This window comes from Rhamphochromis sp. 'chilingali' (assembly GCF_963969265.1).
Source record: "Rhamphochromis sp. 'chilingali' genome assembly, chromosome: 17".
NCBI classification, from domain to species: Eukaryota; Metazoa; Chordata; class Actinopteri; order Cichliformes; family Cichlidae; genus Rhamphochromis; species Rhamphochromis sp. 'chilingali'.
The window spans coordinates 25087596-25100065 of NC_137944.1; the positions used below are offsets into that span (position 1 = coordinate 25087596).

At 39.0% G+C, this 12470-nt stretch overlaps 2 protein-coding genes across 2 annotated transcripts; both read right to left on the minus strand.

The window, feature by feature from the left end:
* Positions 1–586: 586 nt before the first annotated feature.
* LOC308385202 (uncharacterized protein) lies at positions 587–5617 on the minus strand. Its single transcript, XM_080864007.1, has 3 exons — positions 5459–5617; positions 2028–2138; positions 587–943 (listed from the first exon to the last, which is right to left on the minus strand). Exons 1-3 carry the CDS (start codon positions 5511–5513, stop codon positions 720–722), a joined length of 390 nt encoding a protein of 129 aa, XP_080720133.1. The 5' UTR covers positions 5514–5617; the 3' UTR covers positions 587–719.
* A 554-nt stretch (positions 5618–6171) lies between these two features.
* Positions 6172–12128, minus strand: LOC308384430 (uncharacterized protein; the record flags this gene model as incomplete). Its single annotated transcript, XM_080862996.1, has 4 exons — positions 6172–6625; positions 9179–9215; positions 10255–10361; positions 12077–12128. 4 exons carry the CDS (start codon positions 12126–12128, stop codon positions 6405–6407), a joined length of 417 nt encoding a protein of 138 aa, XP_080719122.1. The 3' UTR covers positions 6172–6404.
* Between the last annotated feature and the right edge of the window lie 342 nt (positions 12129–12470).

Consider the following 12470-nt stretch of genomic DNA (forward strand, 5'->3'; position numbering starts at 1 on the left):
GTTTACGTGTGGACGAAACAGCTGCGTTTTCAAATTTCCTATGATGGGATTGTACCACCACCATTATTCATGATTTTTATCGGTTAAACAGACGACATGGATAAAAGGTCAACAAATTTGGCACTGGATTTTTTTTTCCATACCACACTTCGCAAGACTGGATGTAGCGATGTGTTTCCCTATTATAAATTAACAGATTTAACAGGCAACAGAAAACAAAACAAAGAAAATTAAAAAGAACCTGGAGTAAGATTGTTATACTTAACAGCAGTAAATGTATTTTTTAAAGACCATTAATATGGAGTTGTCACTGAAGTTGTGCAGGATCTCTTTTTAGATTTAAAAAATTCAAATATTTTCAATATTTGGAAATGTTCCTGCTGTTTTTTTAGCACATTATTTTATTTAGTAAAGATTTCACCTAAAAAAAAACATCTTATAGCGAACTCAATGTAAAGTTTAAGATCTAATTAGTATTGTCTGTAGGCATTTTTATAAGAAAAAAAACTTCTGAATAATCCAGGCTCCTTAAATTCTATTATAAGTATGCAAATTTTAATCAGAAGACCAGAGAAAGAAGCCACACTGATGCTATTTATTTATTAAATTTCATTTCAATTATTGTTTGATTTCAAAGCAAACAGGATAAATCACAGGAGATAATATACTGATTAACTATGGATTCAAGCAGTTTGAGTATTGAGGCATATCACAAAGAACTACATCTCCCAGAAGCTCCACAGGGAGGCCAGGAGAGCAGCAAAGAGAGCCACAGTGAGTGGGAGCTGGATGGAAGTGGCTCCGTTACACACGTCTGTGTTACAACACTGGAAAGAGGTGCTGTAGGCCACACTGAGGATGGAGCCGTTCAGCGACGCCCCGCACAGATCCGACTCCAGGCAGCCGCGGGTGTGCAGCTTCAGCCCCCCAGCAGCGCTGAACACTGCAAGGACCGGAAGCAGATGATGAGTAAATATGTAGCGCAGTTTTATCTGCTCCCTAAAACAGCACCTGCTGTTCTGTTTCATAAACCTTCTGGGAAACGTTTTTTAAAATAAAAGTGCAAAACTTTCAGTTAATACCGGCTGATTATCAGCTGAACCTTCTGTCTTCCACAGCCTGAAACCTTATAACTTTAAAGGGAACCTAGTTTGTTTAATTAATGTAGACTGTTTCAAAGGTTCAGACTGTCCCATGGTAGCATTTTGTCAGGGGGCTGAACCAGTGACACAGCATTTTATATTGTATTTTTTATTTCTTGTGTTATTTTTAGTTAAGGTTTGTTATGTTATCATCAAGGTCCCTTTAGTTTTGAGTCTTACCAAAGTTGTATCTAAGCACATCAAACATTTACACACTCAAATTCCGATGGATACATCGGGGACAACTTCGGGGCTCAAGTAGCCTAAACACTGTGACTAAAGGAGCCAGGGGATGGAAACTGCCAATCTTCCAGTTCCTTTCAGGCGGTATGAACTCTGGGTGTGAACAAAAGGAATGCATAAGTTGCTTGGAGGCATTTAAATAATTATTGGCAAGTGACTATGACATCTGCCTCTTGAAATGGTAACTGTGTTAATATTTTCAAATAGTTCCTGGTATGGACGTTTGTTTCCGCCACAGTAATTTTGTTAAAATTTACAGATAATTACTCCAATTTTTGTGCCTTTTTGATAGCAATAAGTTATTCAGGTTATTCAGTGGTGGAAACAAGCTTCCATACGACGTCAAGTTTTCTGATCTGACTAAAATTTTCTTTGGCTAAAGTTTTTTGGTTTTGTTTTTTTTAACACGGAGCTGCTGCACACCCAAAGATGTATCTCTGTTTTGTACTGAGCTTTAGTATTTGACAGGCAACCCTAAATTTTTAATGTAATAATTTCACCTGAAATATTTGATTTTGTTCAATCAACCTTTGTCATTCGAACAAAGACGGAAAGTATTTCTGTTTTTCCTTATGTGTTTTCTCAGTTCTGAGCTTTCTCTGTCTGAATATCTTCACAATAGAGGAAAAAAAGTTTCCTTACGTGCATCTCCTGTGAAGCAGCTCTGATTTGTATTAGTACAAGTGACATCTTTTGATAGGAAGCATTTTCCAAAGATGCCAATGGGACACTGACGACAGGTCAGGCATTGTGCTGTGAAGTGGGGGGAAAACAGCAGAGGGATCAGGTTTCAGTCAGTCCACAGTTTCATCTGTTTGCCTCTGTTAATAGTGGAGGAAGCATTTCCCCAAAAACAAATTAAAAAATACATCACAAAAAAATGTATTTTACAAGTAAAAGGTTCCACAATGAAAGAAATACAGTTAAGTAAAAGATCAGACAACTGAGAGCAAAATAGACCCATAATGGTAAGTGGCTTCATTCAGAATGCCATAATGGAGTAGTTTTTAAACTTATGTTGTCTTTGTGCAATCTAAGAATTCAACTACTTTAACTACTTTATCACTTTTAAAGTCTCTTCTTAAAATTTTCTTTAACAAAAAGACTTTTTAATAATTACTTTTTAAAAGCCCAACCTTTTCTGTGATTTTATTTTATTTTTTAAATGTCTTTCTGTAAAGCGCTTTTATAACTTTGTTTAAAAAGTTCTGTATAAGAAATGATTATTATTATTATTATTATTATTATTATTATTATTATTATTACTTGTTTGTTATTTAATTATTAAATTTTTATTTTGCGTTTTTAGTCTTAAATGATTAGAAGATATGTTTCCTCGTTGAGAAATGATGAGGAACTTTTTAAGGAATCAACTGTAAAGTCCACAGGACCAAAGCTGATTTCTGGCTTTTTTCCCTCCCCTGAACATCGATGTTCAGGAACAATCATTTCCTTATAGCCGCAACCTAAAAGTTCAGGTACTTTTAAGTTGGGTCACTTACAGTTCTCTTATCTCAGCCCGTGTATCTCAGTCATCTACAACAAAAAATATTGTTGAGAATAAAGTAGAAATTTTGAGATTAAACCTGAAATTCTATTTTGAGAAAAACGTAGACGGAGATTACAGAGGTTTCAAGACAAACTGAAAGTGTATATGAGATGGTGGAATCGTACTTCAGAATAAGTGTTAGTTACAATGTGAAATATTTGTCTTTTAGGACATAGAAACAACGTGTTGACAAGTACATTTATGCTCAAGGGATGACGCAGAAAGCCAGATCTGGGGCCCGTTCTTCGTACGTCGCTTACTACATCCAAGATCAAATGACACATCCAAGACCAAATCATCGCGCTAACCGTGAGCTCGCTAATCCGGTTCCCCGAACACACCTGCTGTTGACGATTAGTACAGCTGGACGCAGTAATGTGACATCACTGGGTGTCGTAAAAGGGGCCACGCATCGATAGTAGAAACATTGATCGGCAACCCTCTGATTGGTCGGCGAAAATGTCGACGGAGCGCGCTCGGCTCGGTATTTTTCGGCAGCAGAGCAAGAACTCTTGAGTGAGGGATTTCAGGAGTTTCAGAGTTTAATCAGAACGCAAGGGAACACTGCAAAGGCTGCAAAAGCAAGGAGCGAGGGCTGGCAGGAAGTTGCTGACAAATTAAACTCGTAAGTAATTTAATAATAACAATAATAATGGAGTGGATTGATATAGCGCTTTTCAAGGCACCCAAAGCGCTTTACAATGCCACTATTCAGTCACTCTCACATTCACACACTGGTGGAGGCAGCTACAGTTGTAGCCACAGCTGCCCTGGGGCAGACTGACAGAAGCGAGGCTGCCATATCGCGCCATCGGCCCCTCTGGCCAACACCAGTAGGCGGTAGGGTAGATTTATTATATTACACTATATTATCCAATATTATATTACATTATATTATAATATGTTATATTTTATCCTCTTTCACATTAGAGCCACGACAGGACCCACTAGAACATGAGAACAGGTAAAAGTGAAATATAAGAATATCCTACAGAATGGTAATATTTATCACTTATATTGCTTTTAGTCTCTTGGAAAGAGACCCTGGAATAATCTGTTTGTTTATAACAGCAACCAAGAAAAGGGCAGAGGAAAAAAAGACAGGTGGTGGTCCTGCACCCCCTCGTCAACAAGTTGGTTAAGTGAATAATACCCTCACGGGAAAATCGATATCTCTCTATGAGCACACTGTCGCGCTGAGCTAAAGGATCCTGTCTATCCCGCAATATACGCTGAATTCTGAGGACTCTCCTTATCAATCTTGCACCTTCCGCAATGGGTGGCTCGCGTATACGGACAGGACATGGCTGCGACAGGCTTCCCAAATCCACCTTCGCTTTTATAGCCGTGGTCTCTCATCTTGATTACACGAAGTAATTTACAATTGCTACTCTGAAATATGAATTAAATCTGTAATAATCACATACATGTAATAGAATGTTAATAGTACATTTCCCTTTTTTAGGAAATGACCTGTGTGAAATCAATAAATGGATCAGGTGCTGCATTGTCTTTAGTTACATTGATGTTATTTATTTATGGTGAAACAGTGGTGGAATATCGCTGTTGCTTTCGTATGATGACGCGGACATACCTGCGTGGCCGCGATCTAATCCTGTTTACATAAAGTAAACCTGCTCCCGAGCAGGTTTACGCTTACGGCTCTGTTGCTATGACAGCAAGTCCCGGATGAGCTTCGGGGAACCGACTGATCCAGGATCACGCGAAATCGTCAACAATCTAATCCGGCTAACCTACTTAGCGAGGTACGAAGAACGGGCCCCTGGTCAGAAGGAAAGAAAAACCACACAAACTTGGAAGGGCTGGTCAGTGGACAGATGTGCAGATATCAGTGCAGTAAAGAGGATGTATGCTGAATCACGAGACACGATAAGACAGCTGATTAATTTGTTTCGTGACTCATCTACACAGGGCATATTTTCTTTCTTAATGTGACCCTAATAATCATATAATTATAATTATCTCATTGTTCTGAAGGCAGGGCTGTGATGCAGTTTTCTGCCTCGCCACTAGAGGGCGCGACCGTTTTGTGAGTAATGTTTGACTGGGATGAAAAATGGTGTTCAGGGAGGCAGTGTGAATCACAAGTTATGCTCGGGAGCAGTTTATGTGGGTTCAATGAGAGTGTGCGTCCATAAGACTGAACCCCACACACACACACACACACACACACACACACACACACACACACACACACACACACACACACCCACGCTAAATCTGCCATTAAAGAGCTGAACGATCACCACCGTAGAACTGAACCTCATATCAGAAATCATCATAACACTCATAGTCAATATAAGTCATCTATTTTCTTACTTTAATTCTAAAATCTGGGATGTTTTGAATTTCCTGGGACTGCTGGTGGTCTCTGGTCCAACATCCAAAATAAAAACTGAAATATATTCTGTGATGTTACGGGTATTTTAAAAGCAGTTTGGGAATCCACCACTTGCTAAAAAAAAACCCCAACCTCTTAATTTTGATGCTTTCTGTAACTTACCTGCTGCGATGAAGGCACCCAAGACAATTGTCGCTTTCCAAAAATTATTCATCATTCACACAAGTCTTCTTAAAATAACTAGGTTAGGTCCGAGTTACGTGTGCGTGTGTCAGGTGAATTTAGAGAAAACAATTTGCAACATTTAAACAATGGCTTGACTTAAAAGGAACATGCAGGAATGTAGTTTATCAGGTTTTTTTGTTCCAACAGCAACTCTCCAGCCAATTATCTAAAACGTCACAAGCATTCACAGGAAAAAATTAAAATCAATTTCTCAAAAGGTAATTCGGAGCACAAACACCTTTTAGTATTTGTTCAACAGATTTCATGGACTTTAAAATGCTAACTGTTAATACTAATTACATCTTTTCTATTGTGTATTCACTCATTTCCTGCGCTACATCATAAGTGCAGTAAAACAGATATTCTGCACAGAATACAGAAGTTTAGTCAATGAACAAAGTAAAGAAACAAAACAAAACCCTGCATTAAAAACAAAGAAGAAGTTATGTCTTGATGCATGCTCAGTCATCCAGGTAAGTAAATCCCAAAAGATTGACTGTTCATCTGGATGTAGCCATTCCCCAACTCTCTGTGAATTTCCCAACCCAATTTCCTTTGGGGTCAACCTTCAGGATCAATAAAGTTTTATTGAATTGAATTGAATTGATTAGTGGTTTTTGATCAATGGTCATGGGAATTTGCATATGAATGATCAATGAATCGACCTCACGGCACATTGTTCATTCAGGGGGTTACAGTTTCAGTCATTGTGCGAAGGTACTGTTTATAAGATTGGGGAAACATGCAGTCAGCTTAGACTGAAGAAGTCACTTGAATGAGTGACGCAAAGTTTCTCCCACTGACAATGCTACTTCCAGATGAACACAACCAACCTTTTGGGAAAGAAGAAAACAGTTTTTATTTTTGCTGCTTGTTTTTGCCTTCAGAAGGCCCACGGGCTACAGACGGCTGCCAGGCATGCGCCCAATGCAGCGGCGAGAGGAAGGTGGGCAGATGAAGCTCCGTTACATTGGTCGGTGGTGCAGCACTTCCTAGTGAGGGTGTAGGTGATTCCCAGCAGGGATCCTTTTTCTGTTTGGTTGCAGAGAGACGAAGACACGCAGCCCTGATTTTGTAAAGTCATCCACTTACTGATGTCAAAGTCTAAAAAGAGGAAAAACAAGCATGATTTTTACAGATTATTCTCAGATTCTACTTTATTCCACTGAAGTCTAAGTTGTGTAAGGTTGTTCTGAGATTCTGAATGATTTGCCCTTTTGGATACATTTAAATAAAGACAATCAGAAAAAATGGTTGCAGATTGCTGGATAGTAACCACTGTTTTAATCTTTCAGCATTTTTGTATTTTAACTTATATATTTGCTTCATAGTGTGGTGCTTTTTATATTTGTTTGGCATGTGAAAAATTGCAGGCTTGAGTGCAGCTGGAAACATAAATCCACTTTACGGTGGCTCAGAAAGCCGATCATGCCTTAAACCTGCTTGGCGATCTCTTGTGACATGAGAGCAGCTGCAACCTTATTTAATGTTTTCATTGTGAAATATTTAGGCTCAAATAAAAGTAAGAAATTATGAACAATTAAAATGGTAAATGGCCTGCATTTGTATAGCGGTTTACTTAGTCCCTAAGGACCCCAAAGCGCTTTACACTACATTCAGTCATTCACACACTGGTGATGGCAAGCTACATTGTAGCCACAACCACCCTGGGGCGCACTGACAGAGGCAAGGCTGCTAGACACTGGCGCCACCGGGCCCTCTGACCTCCACCAGTAGGCAAACATGGAACTAGTGTCTTGCCCAACAAGATTTGGCATGCAGCCAGGAGGCAGCCTGGGATCACACCACCGACTTTCTGATTAGTAGCTGACCTGCTCTGCCACCTGAGCTACAGCCACCAATTACCTTGGAATTGTAAGATATTGGAGGGGTATGTAAGAAAAAACAAAGGTTTTGGGACAAAATCTCAGTGAATCACCGCCTTATCGTGTGAGAGGGCTTTGTGCGTTCCAGTGATTTCAGGAGGTTTGTTGTCAGGGCTAATTTACCCCTGGTAGGGTCTCCTAAGGCAAATTGTTCCTGACAATAAACTATTGAGAAAGCACCCATGGGTCCCACACCAAGTTAATCTCGGGGTAGGGGATAGAGGGCAAGTGGCCTCAAATTGATTTTGGCAAACCATCAGGTGACTCAGGAGGAAGCAATACTCTTTCACACTGTGTGCAATGGGGGTGATGTGCTGCTGACTTCAGGTGGTAGAAAAAACACTGTCAGGATCTCCTGAATCCCCCTGACATGCCTCCCATACTGAAAGCAAAGTCTGGCGATGATGCATAGGACTTGAAATAAAGCACCAGTTATTCTGCACCGCCACAGTCTTGTTCCATTAAACTGTGAACACGGCAGTATTGGAAGGCTGTAGCTGAAGGTGGAGTTAGTAACAACACAGCCTGGAGCAGACTTTAATCTTTGTGGGACACTCTGCTGTTGTTGCTGTGGCACATTTAAACGTTGTGTAACTAAATCCAAACTGCTTGTTTCACAACCAGTCAGAACATCTTCTGGAATGACTCAAGGTTTCATGCAAACCGCAATTTTTGATGGGGTTGTCAGACATACAGGATGAAGTAATTATTCTTCGTGCCAGCCACACCCTGATCTGTGCTTGCAGTACAGGTTTTTCACGCTCCACAGCCTTACACAGGTCTAGGAAACAATTAACAACTCAGTAGGAGAAAGCTACAGGGAAGTAACACTGTCACTGCAGATGCACAAAAACCCAGTGTCCTCACTCATGTCCCTATTGTTTTTGCCTAAAGAAGTCTAAAGATGGAGGTCAGATTTGTTTCTGAAATCAGATCTCTATGACTGGTTCTCTGTTTTGTTATTTTCTGGTCTGCTAATGTTGTGATATGGTTTATTAGAACCCAAACTTGTGTTGTAGGGTGTTTGTCTTACAATGCCCTGAGGTGACTGTTGTGATTTTCGGCTATATAAATAAAACTGAATTGAACTGAGTTGAATTCAAGCCACATTTTGTGGTAAAGCTTACCCTACCGGGTTGTGTTGTCTAAACCTAAACAAAGGGGCAAATAACAATTTTATTTAAAATAAGTACTTACAGTTGGTTTAACAGAGGACTCAAACGTCTACCTCTTGTTTTTAATCATTTCTTCAACCAAAACATCCTGTTTTCTTCACCTGACTTCTTAAAGCATTTCTTCTAAAGGTGAATTTCTCCCACTACCCGTGGATTCTCTTCATAGTTTTACATCACGCAGACGTGGCTATGTGCAGCCTCACAACCACATTCCTAAGTTAACCTTAACTTAACCCGCACCCTGCACGTAACCTCTTGACCTGGTTGTTCAAACAGGTGTAATCCAGATACAAATGATCCAATAATCCAGTTTACTTTTGTCCTGGTTGTTCAAAAAGGAACTGAATAGGAACTTTTTGATTGTGATACAAAGATTACCAGTGCTTTAACAAGGAGCACCAAAATCCATACAAAATAAAATATCCTTAATTAATTATAGTAATTTCGATAGAAACACCTATTTCATGGAATATTTCATTAGTAATGAATTCATTATTTTATACACACCCAGTTTACCTCACCCACGTTGATACAGATGCACTGTACTGCATGAAATAAACAAATGCACCCATGAGTAAGACAAAAAACATGGTTACCTCTGCTCCTGTTTGCTAGCAAAGCAGGTATGACCAGCTGTGAAACATGAACATTTCTCCTTTTTCTCTGCAGTAACACACTTTCTTCACTGTTTTCTTCATGCTTTTACTCCACTTAGGCTGAAACTAAAACTTGCTTCACTGAGCAAGAAACTAAAAACTGACCAGCAGATGGAAGAAAACCTTAAGAAAATAGACTGAAAATGAGGTTTCACCTTTAAAAGTCTTAATTCATTACATTTTATAATCTATTTTTAGATTATTGCTTTGACTTCCACCACACAGCTCACAGTTTATTTGAAATATTTTCTGTCTTTAGATTAGATTAGATTCAATTTATTGCCATTAAATGTCACTCGTCATTATTTATTTATTATTTTTTCTATGCTTAGAGATAAGTTCATTTATTTATTTATTTTAGTTAGTTGTTTATTTATTTGTGTGAAGGGAACATGCAAAGTAAGCATTTCATTGCTCAGCGTGACCATTTTTGTTTTGCGGTGTATATGACAATAAACTTCTAAAATGTTGAATCTTAAAAAAGGATACAACTCACGTTTGGCATCTAATGTGTATACACAATATACACACACATATACACACAAACCATTTATGATTTTAATAAACAAAAACCCAAGTCCTGCATATATATTGTATGTTTGAAATATAATTTAATAGACTTTTATTACAATAAATATATAGGTAAATTTGGTGATAATTTCAAATCATAGCGAATACAGCAGGCAGTTTATAAATTATGATCCCTGTTTGGAATCAAAGAGGATATTGGGTGATATCCAGGTGGTGTTGACCATCTTTTATATACAGTCTATGTTAACACCAGACATCATGCCTTTACCTTAACTCTGGAAGTTAAGGTTTCACCTCTCATTGGAGAAGCTTCTTTAGTACAGTTCAGAACTGAAGAAGCTTCTCAGACGCTTTTCTTTCCAAGCTTCTTAACTCTGGAATGTACCTGTAGCAATGTGTTTGATGTGCAGACAGAATTCTTCAAGTCCTTTTATTTCAGGTAAGAATTCACAGAATCAACCTGCTGATTCGTGTTACTCACCCACTTTTCCCGTGTAGCAACTGAACTGGGTGTTGTTGCAGCTCTCAGTGGAGCTGAACAAGCAGTTAGGTCCAAAACCCGCTGTGCATGTGTTACAAGTCAGCGATTTGCCTGTGAACCAAGGAGGAAGAGAAATTTCAAGAAACTGTTCAGGAAGTTATGACCACAAGTTACTGGAAAATTTATCAAACATAAATCAGATAACTCATTCAGTTTCCTGATTGTGTTAAGTCATTTTTTTCTAATAGTTATTATAATGGACTGCATTTATATAGCGCTTTTCAAGGCACTTTACAATGCCACTATTCATTCACTCTTGCATTCACACACTGGTGGAGGCAAGCTACGGTTGTAGCCACAGCTGCCCTGGGGCAGACTGACAGAAGCGATGCTGCCATATCGCGCCATCGGCCAACACCAGAAGGCGGCAGGGTAAAGGGTCTTGCCCAAGGACACAACGACCAGGACAGAGAGCCCGGGGATCGAACCGGCGACCTTCCGGTTACAGATACGCTTCCCAACCCCTTGAGCTACGGTCGCCCCATATATGCTGGATAAGTGCATGTGGGATGATGCACTTACACAAAACACACAAAAATTATGTGATAAAAACATTTACAAGACAAAACATGTTTAATGGTAGATATTTAATGACACTGATTTAAATTTAAAAAATCAAAAAGCCATCACTGATTGCAAATATTTTTAATTTGGTTGGTAACTCCCTGACAACCGCTGGTTGCTAGGGAAAAGAAACAGAATGGGTTGGCAAGTGGTTGCTGTCGGTCAGCAGGTGAGGTCAGCTGCAAAGAGGTATGCAGTGCAAGATCTTCTTGCGGTTGCTCTGTTCGTGAGCAGACTACTGTGGACACCCACAGCATGGAAGATGCCAAAACTGTGAAAAGTGTCTTGAAAATAAAAGATGCACCTTGTGAAATCTGTGTGTGTGTGGCTAAGCTGATCATGACGTGATTGGGAGGTGATGAAACTACAGCGTAAATTTAACTCACACATTCAAATCCACTGTTATACAATCTGTTTATCTGACTTCCAGTAGCCTTCCAGGAAGCACTTGCCAGCCACCTGTGAAATACACAATTTCTCCAAGCAACCGCTGGTTGCCAGGGGTTACTCACCAATGTCTGGACATGTGTGACTGTAGTTTGTAGTATTAAAAGCAAAAGTACTTTTCTTTTTTTACAGGTTATTTTATTATAATTTTTAAATCATTTCATTGCATTTTATTGTTAAAACTACATATCAAAGTTTATGTATATGTGTCATAGGTGGGTCATAAGAAAAAGCCTTGAAATATCCAGATTAAATTAATGAATAAACAAACAAATAAATACATAAAAAAAAAAAAAAAATTAGTGAAACATGCAAATATTTAAGTAAAAGCACTTTAAAACTACATTGTACATACTTCAGATGCAGGGTACACACTGGACAGGTGACCAGTCTGTCACAGCGTAAACACAGATAACGTTCGTACTCATACTCACACCAGTAGCCAAGATAGAATCAGTAACTAACCCCAGAAACTGCTGCTCTCTGGGTTGTGGATCACCCAGAGAGAAGCTCCACACAGGAAGAGCAGACAGTGGATTTGAAACCAGGACCGTCTTACTGTTTCATAACACTTATGCTGAAATGTTGCTAATTTTAATTAAAAGTGTGATAAATTTGTTTGTAACCTGAGACGTTCAAAGATGTGACCACTGGTGAAAGTAAATTTGTGCTCAAAACAGTTTTTGGTGAAGACATTTTTATATTCTTAAAAAGACTAAAAATGTACAATTGCACCAGCATCTGGTCCATCTTACCTGTAGCAAACAGGGCCATCAGTGCTGCACAGATCCACAGAAGATTTTTCATCTTGCTTTTACACAGTTGAGTGTTTTATTGAGAAATTGCAGATAAAAAGACCAAAAACAAGTTTCCAGATGAGCGCTGGCGATGGTTTCAGATGAGGTTCTTAACTCTGCTCAGCTGCTTATGTGTGGAAAGGCGTATCATCAGGTCCTGAATACAAACAATAATGTCGGAATATTGTCTGAATGCAGACAATAGATTAATGTTAACTCTGATTTCTATTCATCTGCCGATATATTACCTCGCAGCCAACTGAGATCTGTTTGAAAAGGATGAAGCCTATTGAAAAAGGAACACACACAAAAGAGAGAAAAAAAGATCACTGGAGTCTCACTGTGTTTGAAC